Below are 22,819 nucleotides of genomic sequence, written 5' to 3'. Positions count from 1 at the left end.
CTAAATACATTTAAAAACATATATCTAAAAATTTTGATTATTTTTTAGATAACTCTATAATAGATGAATCTAAAATAATTCGATATCTTTCTTAACTCCAAAATAAGGATGGGTGACGATAAGGCCCTAAATTGACCCAAAAATATTTTTTTTTTTTTATTTTAATTCCATTTATTAAAAAATACACCCTGAACTTAGGTCTGATCGTCAAAAATCACAAAAAATTATATTTTTTTAGCATCCAATCGCAATTTTTTCATAGAACGCGTTCGTGTATATATCGTGTGTACCATAAAAATTTTTATACACATAATATACGACTACATAAGACACAACATGCATAAAATTGGTAATAGTACTGCAATGCGCGGGTAGTAAAAAATAAACTTGAACGAAATCTATCCCATATTTACAGCATAAGATACAGTTTGTTTTGTTGCGAGTGTTATTTGAAGAGATAAGCTATCTTATTATATTTCTTTAGACGTCATTATTTATTTGTTTTATTGATATGTTAAAAATATTGCACTAGTGCAGTCTTGTTTTGAAGGAAAATGCCTGAATCATGCTTTTGTTGCTATAAATAAAGTAAATATTTCAATACAACTTATATATATTTATTAATGTTACTAATAATATACTATAAAAAACTGAAACTTCAGACAAAGCGTTTGCAGCTTTTTTGCAGACATACTCTTCTGAACTTTCAGAAAAACGACTTTGATTATTAAGGCTCCTGGGTACTCGCCGCGGCCATATCGGAATCATGATGTCAGAAGCGAGAAATGACACGTTGAGAATTCTTGCGTGTCATTTTTAAATAAAAAGATATTTTGATAAAAAAACATCACATATCGCTTTAGCACACTTGTAAAATTGTCCGAAAACTATGCTTTTCCTTTGACAGTTAATCAACAACCGTAAAATGATCGTGATATGAGACTTTGTCATGCGGAATAACTGCGCATGTGCAAGATTAGACGGACTAGGCCTCATATCACTGTTGATTGATTATAAAGGGAAAAGGATAGTTTTCGAAATATTTTAGAAGTGTACTAAAGCCATCTAAAGTGGTGTTTCATCGAAATATCTTTTTATCTAAAAATGGCACGCAAGAATTTTCAGCGTGTGCTTTCTCGCCTCTGACGTCACGATTTCAACGTGACCGGCGAGACAGGAGCCTTAAGATAAATTGTCTGAAATTTCTTTCAGACACTCAGATCCGAAAATTCATACAAAAATGTGTCTAAATTTTTAGAAAATTGTTTACAGTGTACTATCAATTTATAACAAAAACAACTGGGGCCGATTGAGGCCCTTATCGCCACCCATCCTTTATTCAAAAATATGTAATTATACTTTCTATATACAGGGTAATTCTAAATAAATACAAAAAATTTTAGGAGATAATTTTTTATCGAAAATTAAGGGGGTGTTTCATATAAACATATACTCCTATATCCCTCCTTGAAGAGTTACACTCTTCCAAAGAGGGAGATGAAAATTAGATTTTTATTTTTTTTCTCAAATTTTGGACAAGTTAAAAAATGAAAGTTGGTGGACGTTTCCTACTATTAAAAAGGATATTTATAAATATTTTTTTAATCCTTCCATATCGTTATAAGGGGATAAAACTAGCAACCCCTATTCAATCTTTTATTAGAACTTTTTAACGGGCCGGAATATGATCATCTAAAAATATGCGTTAGAAAGCTTGATTCCTTTAAAAACTTTTATTTCATTCTTTTTTTTTCATAAAATCAATAGTTTCCAAGAAAAAAAATAAATATATTATCATGCACAGCATGGTGCTAAATGACATAGTTTTCGAGTTACGAGAAGTTGAATTTTAGGATAAAAAAAGCCAAACAAAAATAAACCAGCAAAACAAAATTAATCAAATTTCATTTTTTTAATTTGTCCAAGATTTGAAAAAAAATAAAAACCTAATTTTTACCTCCCTTTTTGGAGGAGTTTTTGTAACTCCTCAGGAAGGGATATACGAGTANNAAGATCCCCCTTAATTTTCGACAAGAATTATCTCCTAAAATTTTTCGCACTATTTAGAATCACTGTATAAATAGTATTTTTACATACTTAATTAATTGCTTAAACTAGATTTTGCTTTGAAATTAATATTATGCCTTATATTTCAATGATCAATTAACAGTTCGACGCTTCGAATATTGATATGCTGTTTATTATCATTCATGCCATAATTCTGAGAATGGTGTATGCGTATATATTATGTGTATATATATATATATATGATGTGACAAATCTTTGGAGCGTCAGAAATTTCCGGCTCAAAAAAAAAATTTTTTTAAGTTGTAAATCTTTCTTGTTAATCTTTAAATCAATAATTTTTATATTTTAAAATCTTTTTGATAGAGTTTTTGTATAAAACGTTTTAAATATTTATAATTTCAATCCTGTTATTATTTGTTGCTCACAGATCATGAGGAGGAATAAGCGAGTCATGCATACTAATCGTATTTGAATCGAATTCTTTATCGATACATGCGATTTGTGTATAGCGTGCGTCGCTTCAAGCGTGTCGTCTATTTTATACCTCACCTACTTTCATCCTATTTACGCTGAATGCACAAACACACGATTTTGCCGTCCTACACCGTTGGACGCTGCCATTTGATTACACGATGATCTTTTACCATGCTTATTGCCCGATGTAGTAGTTTCTTTTTTCTCATTTTTTTCGTATTAAATAGCTAGCTAGCTAGTATAGCATGAAGTAGCTCATTGAAATAATACGGTTATAGCGAAGCGTATAAAGTCGCATGTAAAGAAAAATAGAAATAGTTTTTACAAATCAAACAAGAAAAATGCTACATTTCTACTTATCCAAGCATTATGACTTTTAGTTTCGTGATCTTGATTTAATAATTAATATTTGTTGTAGTAAGCATAAACAATCATATAGAAATATTTAAAAATATCTCTATAATAAAAATACTTTGATAGATGTTTTTTCTTATATTTTCTTTTTTCATATTCAAACATTATATAAATTTAAAAAAATTTAAACATAAAAATATAAACGCAAAAAAATAGTAAATATATTATTTAATATACAATACACTAATATATTATTTAATATTACAAAGTATGTATATACTATAGAAAAGGAGAATGAGTCACGTAATTAGATTTCTCTTATTGATGATAAAAGAAATAATAGAGGAAACGGTTGAATGTAGCGTAACAATAACTGTCTCTATGATCTCATATTTTTATCGAGTGCAACAATATACACGAAAAGTGCAACTGCTTTTTTTAAAATATAAGACTTCTCTAAATTTTTTATATAAAATTGACTTTTCGGAATATTCAGCATAAAAAATTATAAATTATAATGCCTAAAAAGTAGATTATTTATTTTATTTTTATATTTTAACATTTTTTGGGGCATAAAATATGAAATATTTATTTTTCAATAATCTTACTACTTTTATACGCAGAATAATAAGATAAATCAACTGATGTGAATATATAGCTGTTTTTAAGAAAAAAATACGCAGTTTGACATCTTTAGATTAACTTACTAGTTAATTGAGATATTTCCTGTTAAAAATTAAATATCGCTGACAGAGCAACTAAACAAATTTTTAATACAAAAATAGTAATTTGTAATAAGATAAAAATGTTTCAAAAAGAGTGCATTAGTTATATATAATATAACAGCATATATTAATTTTTATCTTTTTATAGCATATATTATTCTTTATCGTTTATTTTTTTTTCTAAATTTAGTAAATTGAGATATTTAACGTTCTCAATTTACAGTTCAATAAATACGTCTCTCTGATCCGCTTTGCTATCAATAGAGACGAGAGTTCGAGAAACCCCGAAAAGCCGATTTACTGGCACGTGATATTCGCCGACCGTGATATTATTGTTCGGCACGCGATTCGGTACGCATGACCTCGAACTTTACGCACATTAACTTGGGGAAGAAAAAATCTTAAAATTTGTCTTATCACCAGAACGATATCTCACAAAACTTTTGTCATAAAATACACATATACGTCCTAGATAACAAAATATAATTAGATGAAAAGTTTCTGTCACTGACATAAAAATAATTAAAGTTCCTTTTGGTTTGACGGTATATCTTTATAGAATATTTGTTGATAATCAATATATTTTTAAAAAATTATTTTTTCGAACTACACACAAACACAGACACGTAATTGTTTCTTAACATAATGTTATGTTACATTTTCTATTTCTATTCAAATTGTTCAACATTTTATTGATACAAGAAAAAAAATATTAATCAATTTTGACAACCGCAATATACAGCTTTCTAAAACTTACAGGTTTTGAGATATTTGCCTGTTAAGATTAAAAAAACTTACCCTGATAATATTAACAATGCTAATTAATGATATCGTATTACCTCTTCATGCGTAATTCTAAAATATTTATTATCATGGACACAAATATGATCCATAATTTATAAATAAAATATGATTTAAATATTTGTGAAAATAATTAATATTCCTGCATCAAATTGATTAAACAGGCAGAGCTAACAGAGCCGAAATGTTTAAAAACAAATGGAATACAAAATTTGCATATCTCAAATTTAAAATCATATTAGTATTGCATAGTATTGCATCATAGTGTTACAGCGTAAGAATAGACACAAATTTGGTAAAATTTATTTTAACATGATTTACTTGATGTATTTTACATATATACATATAATGAGTACACGAGAACCAATAAACGACCAAGAAAAAAAAATACAAAAAATCCATGGAGATACGTCTCAGGGGGAGAGATATATTGACAATAGCATACAATTAATCACTCACTACGACGTCACTCATCCCGCTAATGTGATTGTTCCGGCGTAGCTTCCAGGTTGACGAGAATCATTTGTCTATTGATGACGGTTCGCTCCGGCCGTTCCTCGGCGATTTCCGACGTAACAAATTGACGAAAAGATACCGGATGTAAATTCGCATTTTTCTTTTTTTTTTACATTTCGCGCTCTGTCAATCGCCACGCATCATCGGAGAAGGTGCGTCGTACGCGCGTCGCGTCGCCAGGTCGGGCGTCGCGACGCGCCAGTAGACGGTGAACCGTGCTACAGGACGGACGCAACGTCGGGTCTTACTACTTTTGACGGCCTATAAGTGACGAATTTACGCGTTCCCCGAATAAAACCGAACGCGATATCGTACGCGCGCGTGAAAATACTCCATCGCATGTGTCGTCTCGAGAAAGTAAAGAAACGTTCGAAAGTTTGTCACGCAAAAGCTTGAAAAAAAAAAAGATCAATCGGAGATTGAAAGCGATATCATCTCGGTGAGCTGAATTCTTGAAATGCGCGAGGAAGAGCTTTCACACGTGCAAATTTTGTCTCAATGGAATATCAAAAGAGATTTTATTGGGGAATGACAAATGATCGAGTCAATATATAACAAACGTAGATTTTTCACATAATATATATATATGAGAAGACACATTGAGAAGAATTCGTTGAACTGTGGCACGTTCACATTACTAGTACACTGGTAAAAAAAAAAAAAAAAAATAAGGCGACAAAGCATTTTTTCTTCTTCCGTAGGGAAGATTGATGTGGTCGTAAACGACTTCAGTGTTTATGGCTCGACTCGTGCGACTTTTAGTATCACAAAGGTGATCTGCTGAGTTGACAATTGTGGCATCGGTGATATCTCGACGCCACGTCGCATAGAGTAGGTAGTATTGTATGTTTCATAAGAGTAAAACACACACAGCTCGCGCGCAAAATACGTACTCTGTGCGGCGGATCAATCGGGGATCGACTTGTATTGTATATATCTCGCGGCGAGTATACTTTCTCATTAATTCACCAATTTTGCCCGACCGCGTTTTTTCCCGATAGGATAAATCTCATTCAAATGAAATGGCTTTTTAAACATTCATATATGCAATAGTAGAATGTTTTCCGCACGGTCAGTGATATTATAACTAATTTTTAATCACAAGTTGTGGATAATCCGCTTCACGTCGACAACATCGAATGAATTAATATTGAAATTAAATGAAATTCCCGTCTCATTTAACGTGGCAAAAACTCTTGAAAACGATCTCTTTATAAACAATATTCGAAGTTTTTACGTATTGAAATCAGGATTAAATTGTTATTGATATTTTTTATTTACTTAAAATATTCAGTGAGAATATTTTACCTCTCTTAAAATTTACATTAGAGTCTCTTAAATTATACGTAATATTGCCACTGAATATAAAATAATAAATAAATTTGGATAAAATTCCGAAAAGAGCCTACTTCAGATTTCGATGACACTTCGTGAAAAGCTTTTTTTCGGTTGAAAATGAAAGCCTCTAAAGAGAATGTTAGCGACTCCAATAAGAAAGTCATTTTTTAAAAGAAAATGGTAAATAGTATAATAATTGTATATGTTGCTACATATGGCATTTCACGAATAACAGTTAGTAAAAAATGTAAACAAATCATGCTTTGATGCGTGACCAAAATATAAACACAACGGAATGCGGCGTCCGAAGCATAGGACGATATGAGATGGATCTCGCTTGACGCAGAAAGTAGCAAACCGACGTAAAACCGTATAATTATACACCTCGTTTCGCATCCAAAGCATCAAGCAATATGAGCTAAACCTCGCTTCGTGCAGAAAGTTATAAACCCATGTGAAATCGTATAATTATAAACCTCGTTTCGCCTTCGTCCAAAGCACAGAACGATATGGAATGGACCTCGCTTCATACAGAAAATTGCAAACCTATGTAAAATCGTATACTCGGTAAATCTTTTCCGTTAAGTATCTCATAAACTATACGAGAAGATAAAACAAAGTGAATATTAATCAGCAACCTCACTCTTACAACATATGTGAAGGTCAAGGTCATCGGCGAGCTATCGGCTAATGTAAATAATTACCGATTCGGTACTATTTTCTCTTAAAAAATGACTTTCTTATAGGAGTCGCCAAAATTCACTTTAGAAGCCTCGATTTTAACCTGAAAGAAAGCTTTTCAAAAAGTTTTATCGAAATCAGAGGTAGACCCTTTTCGGAACTACATCCATAAATTTTCATAATTTATTTATTAAGACCAAAAGTAAAAAAACAAGCTGAATTGTGCAAATTAGAAACTTGCACATTGCTTCCTCATCATTTTATCTCACAAAGCTTAAGCTTCTTAAACATGCGGATTTTTCAATTTTTGCTTCCTCATAGAGGAAGCTTTGTGAACGAAATAAAAAGATAAAGAAGCAATATGTTATTTTCTAATTTACAAACTTTTTTATTTTTATATAATCGTTATAGATTATACATTTACGTTATAGATTATACATTTTCAGAAATATAAAAACTCATTTAAGAAACACTTAATTAACTTTATTATAACAAAAAGATAACACGAGAAACATTAAAAGATAAACACTTTAAAAGAACGGAGCTAACCCGATATCTCAAATTTTCTCAAAAAATTCCAAATTTTATAAAAAATGAACCGTTTCATCGATACTCACCAAATTCAGTACCAACCATCCTTTAATAATACTCAATTCATGTAAAAAAAATTTAATCCGATATCTCAAATTTTCCAAAAGTTACAGCGTGTACAGACATTTCACAAAAATTTAAAAATTTTATAAAAAATAAACTCTTTCACCGATACTTACCAAATTCAGTAGCTATATATATATATATAATAATTCACAATTAATATGATAAATTATATGTTAAATTAACTGAAAATGAAAAACAATTCTCTCTCTCTTTCTCTTTTCTCAATTAATATCTATATAATTATATCATAAAATTAATATAAATTGTATCATAAACATTATCAAGAAGTAAATAAAAAATAAAATAAATAGAATGTTAGTACGGACATACAAAAAAGATTTTTATTTTCGTTTCTTTTCGTATTATTTCTTACATGAATATATTTATATTTAATAAATATAATGTGGATTTTTCTCTCTTAATCTTTACAAATTTTCCTAATTTTTGGCTAATTATTTAATTCATTGAATTCTTTTTAAGAATAAACAATCATTATATATTCAATTAATACAAAAAAATATGTATATGAAATGTTTAATAAAATAAAATTAGAAATATAGTCAAACTCTTTCTTGTTTTATTTGTTCATAATATTCCGTAAAAGAATATTCCGGAAAGAAAAATATTAATATCCTATCTTTGAGCATTGCTGTGTGGGTATATACCATTACTATAACATGAATTATACAGGGTAGGCCATTTTAATATACCCTCTGAAATATCTTAAAATCTATAAGTTTAAGACAAAAATGTTTTATACAAAAGTTGTAGGGTTCAGAGGGGGCCACATAATTAAAATATGGACTTGACCTTGAGTGACCTTTTCAAGACCAAGGCAATGTGATCGATGTTTTCTTAAATGGAACTCCCCATTTTTTATTGCATATTCTTGTAGCTTATCTCGAGAGCTTTTCAAAACACTATAATAAAGTATTTTTTCATTAAGTATTTTTTGAGTTATTTTATATCTTAATCTGACATATTTTGATATAAAAAATAAAATATCATATATTGACGCGAGATAAGCTATAAGAACTTGCAATAAAAAATGGGGAGTTCCATTTAAGAAAACATCGATCACATTGGGTTGGCCTTGAAAAGGTCACTCAAGGTCAAGTCCATATTTTCATCATGTGGCCTCCTCTGAACCCTACAACTTTTGTATAAAACATTTTTGTCTTAAACTTATAGATTTTAAGATATTTTAGTGGATACATTAAAATGGCCTACCCTGTATATGTATATATTATAGAATGTCACGCGCGCACATACACATACACACAAAACGCGTTATACGTACGCCATTTATTTCTTTACGTCATATATTATTTTAATAAATCTCAATTAAAAAAACCCAAAATTTAAAAAAAGAATATTTCTGTCGATGAATAAAAATATGCACTGATAAATTATATACTAATGGATATAAAAACATGCCATTTTTCTAATCTACGGAATTATATAATTAAAGATAATCATTTAAAACAAGCATGTGTTATAATCTTTTTCTTCTCGAGAAATAAATGGTATAATATGGTCAGATGTAAATGTACATAATTAATTATGAAAAGATCTGATAACATATTTTATATGATTATGTTTAAAATTACATATGTTATCAGATGTTTTCATAACTAATTATGTATATTTACGTCTCACCATATTATACCATTTTTTTCTGCTTCAAAGACAGACAAACACATATATTTGATATGAAATTTATATCTAACGAATAAAATTACTCATTGCTAAGCCTTTCAAATAACTCTCGAACAACTTAAGCTATTAAAATACGCACTCTTTGCGTATCTATGACAGGCATTTAACATGTATTATAAACTCGAGAAAAGTATATTGTAAATGTCTTCGGTCTTCAAAAGTAATATATTAAACTTGCGCGTATTAAACGAATAAAATCATTCACATCGCAATTAATTCTCAAAACTATCGAACTATCAAAATACGCAATTTCAATGATAACAGCAGTTCGCAAAATAAACACAGCAAAAATACCAGCATCACGGAAAAGAACCAGCAATATATTTCGATATTTTCGACACAACTTCGATATTTTCGAAGCCTAATCGACTTAATATGTATTTTCTTAAGAGTGGATACTATATATGTATTTTATAGCCACTATAAAAAAGAGAATTTATATTAAATGTACAATCAGCTAATCAGCGATAACGGTTGTACAATAATTTTATAATTTATGATCGTCGTTAGAACAAGTGCACTTTGATGCTCCATTATAGTGTGTGTGTGTAATCTGATGTGTTTATTTACTGAGTTGTATGTGTGTACAGTGTTAAACTCAATTTCACATGGCGAAATTTGTTTGTTCCTTAATATAGCTAAAGCACTGTAACTATCTAATCCCAACCTAATTTAACTCACTCCATCAACTCCTTTAATTTAATTCACTCCTCATCGTCCACATCCTTTTATGTGCCATAATAAAAAATATTTTTTCATGTTTATTGCGCATTTTTACTAAGTTTATCGAATTTTATATAGTTCCAAATGCAAATTATTAAAGATTCAATAGCTAAAAGGCAATGCGATAATTATATAACATGTGACATTTGCATCTTATTAGTAACATTTTTATTTCAATCAATAACGTTCAAGTGTAATCAATTCTTGCTTAGTTATATAAAATCGCCTCGACAGTTTTCATAATTATGCAATGACAAGATGGCAAAATAAATCTTAGATCAACGATGTGAGGCTGCATAGTAGAGTTTACATTACAAAACATCGCGCAATCTAAGTCGTGTGAGTGTTGTAAACAAAGCTTTAAAGCTTTATGTCGAGCCCGAGATAAAACGTTTACTGTTTTAGATACGAAGGAAGATTGAAAATACACTTGTGTAAAGATCTTTTTCTACTTAGAACGAATCTAGGAATTTATAAGATTTAGAATTGTATACCTGCGGTATATAAAAAAATAAGTTCTATAAAATTAACACAACTTTATTAAGAGGCTTTTAGAGCATTTATAGAACGTTCGGAAACTTTCCCGCTTTATACTACAAATATATTTTAACAAAGTTTAAATAAAATTTTCTTTAACACAATTCCAAGTAAATTTTAAATCAAGTTTCAGTTGAAATAAAGTCGAAATCTCAACTCAAGTGAACGATAAAGTTGTTATATATATATAGTACAAGCTCTCGTGCATTCTTTACACTTAAAAGTCAAGGAATATTTACTTAACAACAGTCTGTTTGATTATTCAATTGAATTAGTGCAAACTAAAATTTCCCCATAAACACATTTGCGATTATACATATATCTATTAAAAATGCAGCATTTTTATTTAGAATCTGTTATAAATAAAATACTGCTTTCCTATAAATTTAGATAAGAACGCAAAATAATAAAAATGTCGCAAGAAATTGTCGCAAAAAAAAATCGCGAAAAATCTGCGCTACATTCGGTAAAGACTACTATCTTAAAGCCGATAGTCTTCTCTACGAAAGGATAATACGATCGAAGTAGATTATGGCCGGAACGAATTACATCTATCTACTATATCTAGGATACGCGACGTAAAGAGAAACGAGTAATGGTTTCGTGCCCTTTGTCTAATCTTCGAACTCTGATTTATTGTTCTCTTTTACGTTGCGACGGCCAATGTCAGCCTTGAAAACGGCATTCGTTCCGTGCTCTTCAACGAAATAATGCAATCTCCGCCGCAAAACTTTTTGCGCCTCAATATCACGCTCCCTCATTGTAGCTGTTTCAAAAAAAAGGGGAAAAATATAATTTATCGAATGACGAGAAACTTTAGTAAACATTTTTTTTTTCTTTTTTTTTGATCAAAGAAATCATTGAAAGGAAAATTTAATTCCCTCCCGCTAAGCTAGATTGAACGACACTCTCGTCAGGTAGATAGAATAGCAATTAACCGATCGATAGGATCAGGGCCATTCGCACTCTTGGATTAGATATTTAACACCTCGATTGCAACAGGATATTAGTTATGTAACTAGTGCTTTATCATCGGAGCTATTATTATGGTGTTCTATTTTTACCGTTTTCGTGTTATTTTTATCATTATACGTATTTAAAATAGTTTACGCAGTAAACGTAAATAATGATAAAAACACAGGCAACCGTGCAAGTTATATTAACTCCACTGTTCATATGAAATGATTATCGCGCATACATTATTATCGAAAAATTTCGGAAAAAATATCAATCGAGTCTGTTACACGTTGTATCCGGTTTTGTCATACGGTGTGCGACCGTTCTTTTATAAAACATAGCGTAAAAAAGTTTTGTTAATGTCAACTTGCAAACTGATTGTTACATGAGATCAAAGATAAATCATTATAGTTTTACAATCTGCTCTATTGTTCTATATAAGCCACGCAAAATTATATTAACACTTATGCTTTAAAAATTTATTTTGTAAAAATTTAAGCCAAAATAAAAACAAATATAATAATTTTTCAATTTTACAATCTGCGGTTTTGTAATGATTTTATAATATATACATATATACGATATTATATAATTATCAATGATATGAATATCAACATTATAAAAAATTACAGCGTGATTGCTTAAAAATTGACGAGACAGAATTGTCAGCAAGAATATTATTTCCGGGACCTCTCAATTTGATAGGTCAGGTTCATAGGATTTTTTATCAGAAGAAGAATGCCGCGAATTGCAATGCGCTACGATCCATAGTTTTCGAGATATCGATTTTTAAAAATTGTAATTACGGCAATACTTTCGCCACAATTGATGGTAATTTTCTGACACCATGTATATGTTTTATAAACTGTATTCTTAGCAGATTCATTTATTTATGTGCAAAAAATCGAACGCGTAGGCGGGGAAGGGGCGGAGCCTCTCTCCCTGCACCTCCATCTCAAAAAAACTAACCTAACACAAAACCTAATTTTTATTTAAAAAATAGAAATAATTTGGTAAAAAATAGAAATAGAATGGTTTGGGTTAGGCTAGTTTTTGAGTGGAATATACTTCAGTTTAGTCCTTCGCTTATGTCTGTCTCGGTGCTTTGGATACGACGAGGTCTATGATTATATAGTTCAACCTGGGTTTGCAACTTTTTGCGCGAAGCGAGGTGCAGTTCATATCGAGCAGTGCATCGGACACTAAATGAGGTCTATAATTGTACAGTTCTAGGTGGGTTTGCAACGCGAAGTAAGGTTCAGTTCATATCATCCGGTGCTTCAGATGCTAAACGAGGTCTATAATTACATAGTTTCACATGGATTTGTGATTTCCTGCGCGAAGCGAGGTCCATTCTATATCGCCCTGTGCTTCAGACTCGAAATGAGGTTTTAAATAATACGATTTCATATGGGTTTACAATTTTCTGCGCGAAGCGAGGTCCATCCCATATCGCCCTGTGGCTTGGCTCCTCCCACGCCCACGTATTCACTTTGCAATGACATGTAAAACATATAAACATGTTATTACCCTTTCCGTGTAATAACACACTGTTACACTTTCCGTGTAATAACATGTTGAACGCTTCTTATTTCACAAATTCTTTTCTTCGTAAAAGGGTTGGGATCAATGTATACACGTCACATGGTCATCAACTGGTAAAGATATATATAAGTTCCTCGAAAAAGATTAAATATTGAAATCCTCTTTAGAAGAAAAGTCCAAAAATAAAACAAAATCCAAAAATAAGGTCCAAACAAAGGACACACGCATAGCGTGTCAGAACACGTCCCTTTCCGTCCGCAAACGGCAAAGAACTTTTAGTTCACAAATAATTAAATTGAGACGATTAAACGTGACAAGCAATAAGATAAAACAAACATATAAGTATTCGGACGCGAGTGCACGGTGAGTGTGTGACATGCGAGCGAATTCTGAGCGAGCGTAACAATACGACAGTATACAAGGCATCTTATAATGGAATAAGGCTCGTATACACAAAATTCATTAAACTGAACAGGACAACATAAACAGATTCTGTTATATCCTAACTTTGTTATAGTGATTATGTTATTTTTAACACATAAGAACATTATAAAATAAACGAAATTTGTGAATGCGCGAGCGGGGAGGGACAAAGTTCTTCCCCCTGCACTTCCACCCCCAAAAAACTAACCTAACCCAAACCAATTTATATTTTTGAAATAAAAATTAGGTTTGGAATAGGTTAGTTCTTTTGGAGGTGAGGGTGCAGGGGGAGGACTGAAACCCCTCTCCGCCCACGCATTTACAGAAATACTTAAATATACAACTAATATATAATTTATGGACTTTCTTTAGTCGAATAAGTTCAGATTTTCGCATTTAATACTTGTTCTTATCGTACAATTTAATAACTTTTTTATAAACAACAAGCGACGACTAAAATTTCTTTGATATTATTCAGGATCATGATCTTGACAATATATGTCAAGGTCATTGACTTTTAAAGGGGTTGACCTAAAGTAAATATTTACCAAAAATAATTTTTAAAATTTCGACATAAATATTATTCAGCAAAAATAAAATTTTATAGAATTATATTTGCTGAAAATAGTGTAATATAGCTTAATGTTAAAAAGTATTAAATTATAAACTTGAGAATTTGTATAAACTATGCTTAAAAGTCTAATTAGTTTACATAAGTTATACCTATATGTATTTAGACTTTAGACTAATCTTTTAAAATTCCAACATATGATTCTTATGCTTATTGTTTGACATAACACACACTTTACTATGTCCTCGACTATGTAAGGGAAAGTTGGGTAAAACCGGGTACCTGTTTTTTCGTAATAAGTGTTGCTATCTATGGCTAACTTGTGTTATTAGTTGTAGATTTGCGCCATCATTATTTTAAAACAAACCGTGCCCCTGTGCACACGATATTTTTTTTTTAATAGGAGTTCAAAGTTTTTAGTCCAAAAAGATTGATATCGAGGCAAGAATCGAATCGTCATGCACTTTTTCTATATAAAGTATCTGTTTCGATAAGTGCAGCATTGCATTCTGTACATATTAGAGAGTATATCATATTAGTTTTGATCAGCACTTTGTACGCCGGAATATATAATCGCCATATTTGTTACTTTCCTTGTGTTGGGGCAAAACCGAGTACTTACACATCTCATGTAATGAAAAGAGGAAGAACTGTTATCCTGACTTTGTCTCCTTACAAAAAGCGGTTGGAAACAAAAACTAACAATCAGAAAAATAACTACTAAAAAAAAAGCTTTTTGAGATTCTTAAAGTTAAAAAGTTAAATAAGGAAGTCCTGCAGCAATGTCGAACAAGAAGATATATTTATTTGTGATTTTTGTCAATACATCTTTATATTGTATTTTGATTAAAATAAATAGATTTTGTAATTAAAAGATGTTTTGCATATTTTCAAATAAGTACCCGATTTTACCCTACCGGTAGGACAAAACCGGGTACTTTGACTTCTCCATAAAATCTTGTTATTCTTGGTAACTAAAAATTTTTTTCTCAGCAACTAGCCTTATTTTCTCATAATTAAAGGTTCACTAAAGACTACTAACGGTCGACAAAATGTTTTTACTCTCAGATTTTTTGTAGGAAGACAAATCCAAAAAAGTACCAGGTTTTACCTTACTTTCCCCTATTCCTGACACAAATCACAAAGCCATTTTTCCTTATGCATCTCTCAGTAAAACTATAAAAATATTTTATGAAAAAAATGTAATTTTTTAAAAACTTTTGATTTAAGAGGCAATTTTTTTCTCTTGTTTATTCTTCTTTTTATGCTATTTTTTTCAATATTGCGAGAAAAGTGAAATCTTATAATGTATATCATATAAATGGCATCAAGGCGAATTGAATAACAGCATGGTGATATAATTTCTATTATTTTTATCTTTTTAGCTTACACATATATTTTTTAGCTAACTGACAAATTAATAGTATTAAATATTTCTTGAAAAAAGAGAAAGAGAGAGAGAGGGGGGTGGGGGGAGAGAGAGGGAGAGAGAGTACGCATTATTGCATACAAATAGTTGATATAGTAAATCTTTTTTTTCAGCAACTAGCCTTATTTTCTCATAATTTAAGGTTCACTAAAGACTACTAACGGTCGACAAAATGTTTTTTACTCTCAGATTTTTTGTAGGAAGACAAATCCAAAAAAGTACCAGGTTTTACCTTACTTTCCCCTATTCCTTAATAGACACAAATCACAAAGCCATTTTTCCTTATGCATCTCTCAGTAAAACTATAAAAATATTTTATGAAAAAAATGTAATTTTTTAAAAACTTTTGATTTAAGAGGCAATTTTTTTCTCTTGTTTATTCTTCTTTTTATGCTATTTTTTTCAATATTGCGAGAAAAGTGAAATCTTATAATGTATATCATATAAATGGCATCAAGGCGAATTGAATAACAACATAGTGATATAATTTCTATTATTTTTATCTTTTTAGCTTACACATATATTTTTTAGCTAACTGACAAATTAATAGTATTAAATATTTCTTGAAAAAAGAGAGAGAGAGAGGGGGGGAGAGAGAGGGAGAGAGAGTACGCATTATTGCATACAAATAGTTGATATAGTAAATCTTATCTGTTTTCTATTTGCTTATTGTTAGATAAACGTGAAAAGAATAACTTTGAAAACGCAGTGTTTTTAAATTTATATATGGCAACAGTAAATAATTCGAAATTAGTGAGATATATAAATGTATTCTGGATTATAATTAATTTATTAAATGGAATTTTTTAGGATCTATTCTCTCTCTATGAGAACTTTATCTAGGAGAATCTCTATTAAAATCTATTAATCTATTAAATCTAATAATAGATAAGTTTATAATTGTGGTGGTGCAATTTAGAAGCCGATTTCAGCTCCTCTACATGTGGCGATATTTTACTACACAATTAATAGATGTCAAATTTATCAAATAAATCGCTTACAAAAATAAAACAATAAATAAAGAAGCATTAAATAACATTTTAACAATAATAATAAAAATGTGATATTACATATTATTGTAATAACTGTATAATATATTAATCTTGATATATTTAGACAAATGATTTCTTCAATATTTAACAAAATGTTGTTTAGAGATAGAATTGTATTATTATGCTTTCCTTTTATTTTTGTCTCGAGAGATTATCATTATCTTCTTTTTACTCAGTGTTTCAGTAGTTCACCTGTAAATACTAACATAAATGTAATCAGTTGAAACAGTTATTTCTAAAAGTTATCGCCCACTGTTCAAAACTGCAATCATTATCGAGTGAAGTCACGTACACGAACTCTACCATAACTACGTAAAAATATTTCCATATTGTCGTCGCGCTAGTATAAACAACAATAAAAAAGTTGGTTAAACGAGTTCAAAACTTTCGAGCGACAGTGTAGTTGAAAACGCCGCATGTAGTAACGCGTAATATACATGTAATTCAGATGTAATGATATTCGCACGCTTATCGGAACTCGACAACTGTCGCTAACAAATAATTAACGCTACGCATTACTTTCTGCGCAAAATTACAGAATTCGAATATGTAATACGAATTATAACAAGCTCTTTCACACACATGAAAACCTTTGTCGTCGCTTTCGTTTGTGCAATTTAAAACTAATGGGGATTATGTAATTGCTACCATCGATATCGATTTCTAAGCCATCCTGATTGGTTCTTTGAATATGATATCTAGCATACATATATTTTTCTTTTTACATATATTTTTGCTTCTTTCAAATATCGTATTTATTAAGAGTGCGGTGAGATATATGATAAAAACGTACTGAATCATTCATAACGTGAATAAAAGATGCTGAAGAAGATTTCCTGTAGCATTGTTTATAAAGAGTATATATTTTATTCTCTACTAACATTTTAACAAGAAGGAGAGATAAATACAGACGAAAGCAGAAACATGAAATAAGTAATAAAAATTTAAAATAGTGAGACGTCATCTTGTCATTATTTTCACAAAATATATTAATTAAATATTATATATTAATATTTATATATTATATTTATAATTAAATATATTAATTAAATACTTTATATATCTATGTTTATATGATAAAAATATTGTAAAAGAAAATTGAAAAAATATAATGTCAAGAATAATTAGCTAAAACTGATTACCGGGGCATATATTTTATTAAAAAAACTAATATTTACCGGGGGCATATATTTTATTAAAAAAGCTAATATTTTATTTTTATCAACCCGGGAGTCCGCAATTGTGTAAATTTAATTGAACAAAGTTTATTTAACGTAACTCTGTTCAAGTCTGTTCTTATTTATAAACTCCGATTAACGTAATTGTGTTGCATGCATCTTCATAAAAGACGTTATTTATTTATATTTTATTTTTATTTGTTTTATTTTATTTATATGTTATTCATTTATATCTTCATAAAGAAGTTATTTCTCTGCGAATTTATATGTATAATCAAAATGAAAATCTCGAAAATGATTAATAAGACAAATATATAATTGTACATAATATATGATTATCATAGCTATATTCAAATATTCAGCCATTAATATCTTGAAATATTTCGAGACATATCTGGATTAGAATGCTAGCACGGAGATATATAAAAAGCTACAATTCCACATCTGCTGAAGAGCTTATCGAAGCGTGCCACACTAGGCGCCAAATTATTCTACATGATTTTTGCAGACTTTTCAACCAACTGTACAAATTTTCTCCTTTTGGCTTCTTACGATGGTATAAATCATATAGAGGAAAGCAGAATTTGTGCAGAACACACGAGAAAAAAAAATGCGTCGGCTACTAAAAAGTTGGAAAAATGGAAATAGAAAATCTTTTTCTTTCGCATAATGGAAAACACTTTTCCATTATTTATAGTTCCATTACTTCCATTATTTATTTTCATTATTTATAACTTTACATCATTTAAAAGACTCACTGCAACGTATAATACTGTTCATTTTATATACTATATAAGAGAGAACATATTTTTTACATATTAAATTTGGATATTGGACTGGGTTCAAATTAATTCTGTTCTTGTAATAGTCTGAATAATTTCACATTTATATTTTTAAATTTTCCTTCACGAGTTTTTAAATTATTTTAAATTATTTATTTAACATTTCGCCATTTTTTAAATTTTACCAAAAATTTTCATAATCTTTTATTATTATCATTTAAAAAATATACCACAAATTTTTTTTTTTTTTTCATTGAAATATACTTATTGCAAATATTTTTTATTTCAATTTGTTATATGTATATTATATTAATTTTGTGTGTGTATGTTTATGAATATTTTAATGTTATTAGAAAATCATCCTAACATTGATCGTAATGTCATTCAAAGCATAATATTATAATCGTTATTGTATTCTTCATGATTTCTCATTGCTAACCACAATCGTGACATATTGCAATCGTTATCTGACATTATTATCAACCGCAGCATGTATCTTCAACTGCTATCAATATACAGATTATGGAGATAAGTCGCAAGGGATAGCTAGAGAGGTTTAGAAGCTTCATCTAAACGACAGTATGCAGTCAATTCTCTGGAAACCCTTTACTATTCAATTTGTGTGGTTGTATTATCATTATTAGACATCTTCGAACATGAGTGCCACTGAATGCCAATAGATTTTCTCAACATGAATACGAAATTCGATGTCACATATCAAGATCTTCAATTTTGTCGATTCGCAGCAAAACATATCGTTAATGTTTCGATGATTATTTATTCTAATTGATTAAACGTCTTTTGCATCATTATTATAGTAATTACTTTATGCATTGAGTTCAATTCAGTAGAAAAATAAATTTTGGAATTTTAGTATAAATTTTTAGAATTATTTTAGAATTATTTTCTTGTATAGGTTAAATTCTTCAACTAATTATGTATTTACAAATGCTTTGAAAATGTTAATCAACTACACAGGATTTCCAGGTCAAATCAATGAAACTTTAGGGTCTTATAGAAAATTGAATTTGGAACAAAAAAGTTATAATTAGTAAAAGTACTATAAACATAGGTCCGGAAACGCTTCGTTAAAAAGTTATAGCTAATAAATTTCGAAAAATCACGTTTTTTGATGATTTTCAAAAATAATTTAAAAATTCTTCATTCATTTGAAAAAAGTAGCGAAATAAATCTGATGGTAATTAAATAACAAACTAAATTTCATCAATTTCATTTAATTCTGATAAGACATTCAAAAGAAAATAAGCTCGAAACAACGAAAAAACCACCTTTCGACGGTCTTTGTGTAAACACTACATTCGTAGTGCAAACATCTTAAATGCAAACAAAAATGTTCTTATTAAATTTTTATCATAACTAGTTATTTACAAAAAGTTTATTAACTATAATTTTTTAACAAAGCGTTTCCGGATCTATGTTTATAGGAATTTTTTTGTTTCAAATTCAATTTCCTATAAGTCCTTGAAGTTTCATTCAATGACCTAATCTGGAACATCCTGTATAATGCGACATACGTATACATATTGTATATTGTATTATATACAGTATTAACACTTTCAAAGCATTTATAAATACATAATTAGTAAAAAATTTAATCTGTATATACAATAATTCTAAAAATGCATATTTATCTGTTGAATTAAACTAATATAAAGAAAGAGAAAAGATGCTCATACATATATCTCTGAATACTCTTCTATAAACAAATTCTTTGTTATGTAAAAGTAACAATTTAATTCTATTTGTTAAAATTTAAAACAATATCATAAATTTATTTTATGCTTGAATGCGTACGCTGGGTGGATATGCGCGCGCGAGAATTGAGCGATTTAAATATAATCGCATATAATCAATTTGTTTTGAGAAATTCAAAATTTTATTTACTGAAATTTTATTTATTTTAGTCACCAGATAAATGTTGTCTAAAAATGTACAATCTGTACAATACATATAAATGTTGTTTCCATCAGTGCTTAATTTTTATACGAAGACAATTATTAGGCAAAGAACAGCGAAGAAGTATTTGGTGTTCGAATGATAAAGAAAGTTCGCATTAACCTTCATTAATCTTTATTGAAAAAGAAATTTCTTTGTACAACTTTCTTAAACTGAATTTCGAGTGTTATTACCTCATTTAATAGAGTTCTTTCAGAGTGCGCATTGTTCGCCATTTGCTTCTAACTTCAATTAAATGCCAGAATATAAATCGTTTATTTTGAAATTAGATATACACAAATAATACGTAGAAACAAACGTAAAGAATCAAACTTGCATCATCTTTCTCATATATGAAATAGACGTATAACAAAAAAGTAAGTATGACGAAAAATATATTATAATATAAAAATATTACAAAACCATATTTTTTCTCAAAATTCATGGAATAGTAAAATAATTTGTTAAGTAAAATTGTAATGTCTTCTTTATGATTTTTTTTTCTTTATTATCTTACACGCTAAATTATTTATTGCAAAGAAACCATCAAATATTTTCTTAATTATGCTTTTTATATCTCGTTAAAAGTGATAAAAATAGCAAAAAAAATTTATAGCGCAGTTACTATAATTGAAATAAATTAATTTATTAATTAAAAAATTGTGTGTTGTATCAAATAAATTAATTCATTGAGAGAAATTTATTTTTATAAAAGTTTTGATTTCTCTTTTTATTTTTTCCAATTATTTAATTCTTATCCTTATAAAATATTTTGTAAATTTACTTGAATGAACGAAAGAAAAAGCGATATAAACTATTAGAGGGTAGACTACCGTGCTTCAACCCAATGCGATAGTTTCTCTCTAATAGTGGAACGCGATCGTAACGATCAATCTCAACGAGACCTTGACACGTGCCCTTTTACTTGAGTGTGTCCAGGATATTCCTATTTCCTCCTACGTGAAAGATCACCGATAATCACATGACATTTCGCCATATTTTCCTGACCTAACGAATTTCTTTGTACGAACGATACTCGAAACAAATTCGGAACAAACCATTGTAAAATTATGTTCTTCGAGAGCAACGAACAGCTATAGTGAAAATGTGGTATCACAACGTCTGAACGAAACCTGACACAGAAAAGACCTCGGTCAAAGTCGTAGCGCGTATAGGTTGGTGTGCGGGAACGAAATCTAGACTTGTGTGTGTGTGTGTGTGTGTGTGTGTCGTGTATTGCCTGTTGGGCCTTTGTGGCCGCGCTGAAACGAGAAAGGACGAAGAGATGGCGGAAAACGACAGCCATATCGCGCCAGAAGCCACCGTGGTACGATCCGAGGACGAGGAGAGACGAGAGGAACTATATCCCAATACAGTAATTATTGTGATTAATTTTGCACGAAAGTATATAAGAGTAATGAGAAAATGAAAGATATTCTTACTCAAAAGTTCTTACTAGTAAAAAAAGAATATATTACATTGATTTTTTCTACAGTAAAAAGCAATGATATGAGATAGCATAGATTTCACAGATAGATATGTTAAATATATGTATATAAACTTAAATTTAAAATGTTAATAATTAATCAAAAAAACATAGTTCGTTAAATTAAAAAATTTAATATTAAAATCAATAATGGCTACCTGATTCTTGCTTTTTTCTTCTTTCCTGTTAATATCATTGGTAAATTTCTATATTAACGTCGCCACCTCCGATTTGCCTCAAAATTTATATGTAGCTTTCTTTAGGTTTACAATTAACAGTTATGATATTTTAAAATCGGGCAAACAATATGTTATTCTTGAAGAAAATTATCAAGTGGTCGCTTGAAGCGCTATTCGCGTTTAGGAATATCTTGATTTTTCGACATTTTTGATAAGACATATTCTGTGCATTTAGACATTATATTAGAATGTAATTTTCTGACGCCATATACATTTAATCTGAAGTTGCTAAACCTTGTTATTAGCGCCGATCTCAACTCGCTTCGCGTTGTAAAATATATGCGTGGACGAAGTGGGTTCCGCCCCCCATATGGGGGGGGGGCTCCACTTCCGGAAGATATAACCTAACCCAAACCCAAATTTTAGTTTTAAATCAAAAATAGGTTTGGGTTAGGTTATACCTTCCGGAAGTGGAGCCCCCCCGTAGGGGGGGGGGCAGAACTCACTGCATCCACGCATGTACTATACTACTATACAATACAAAACGAGGTTCACCCCATAATTGTTGTGTGGACTTTTTCAGTTTTTTATTATAAAATACCGCTTGATGATTTTCCCGAAGGACGACATTTTGTTTGCCCGACTTTAAAATATCATAACTGTTAATTGTAGACCTAAAGAAAGCTCTATGTAAATTTTGAGGCAAAT

The 22,819-nt window shown here is 29.7% G+C and overlaps 2 protein-coding genes across 8 annotated transcripts in view; one reads left to right on the top strand and one right to left on the bottom strand.

The window, feature by feature from the left end:
* LOC115233218 (14 kDa phosphohistidine phosphatase-like) overlaps nt 1-22,819 on the bottom strand; it is a 154,874-nt gene that overhangs the window by 32,298 nt on the left and 99,757 nt on the right. The window lies entirely within an intron of this gene.
* Nucleotides 5,105-22,819, top strand: part of LOC115233216 (phosrestin-2-like) — a 110,929-nt gene continuing 93,214 nt past the window's right edge. Inside the window, exons 1-4 of one of the 7 annotated variants that reach the window (XM_029803524.1) lie at nt 5,105-5,337; nt 5,600-5,729; nt 20,737-20,823; nt 21,386-21,821. In XM_029803524.1, coding sequence (XP_029659384.1) covers nt 21,732-21,821 — 90 coding nt within the window. In that variant the 5' untranslated portion in view covers nt 5,105-5,337; nt 5,600-5,729; nt 20,737-20,823; nt 21,386-21,731. Of the gene's footprint in view, nt 5,734-20,736; nt 20,824-21,316; nt 21,822-22,819 lie in introns of all 7 variants that reach the window. The other 6 variants (XM_029803527.1, XM_029803525.1, XM_029803520.1 and 3 more) reach the window with 6 other exon arrangements.

This window comes from Formica exsecta, unplaced genomic scaffold (assembly GCF_003651465.1).
Source record: "Formica exsecta isolate Colony F162 unplaced genomic scaffold, ASM365146v1 scaffold164, whole genome shotgun sequence".
NCBI classification, from domain to species: domain Eukaryota; kingdom Metazoa; phylum Arthropoda; class Insecta; order Hymenoptera; family Formicidae; genus Formica; species Formica exsecta.
Note: the sequence above shows the minus strand (reverse complement) of the source record. Positions and strands in the feature narration are given on the sequence as shown.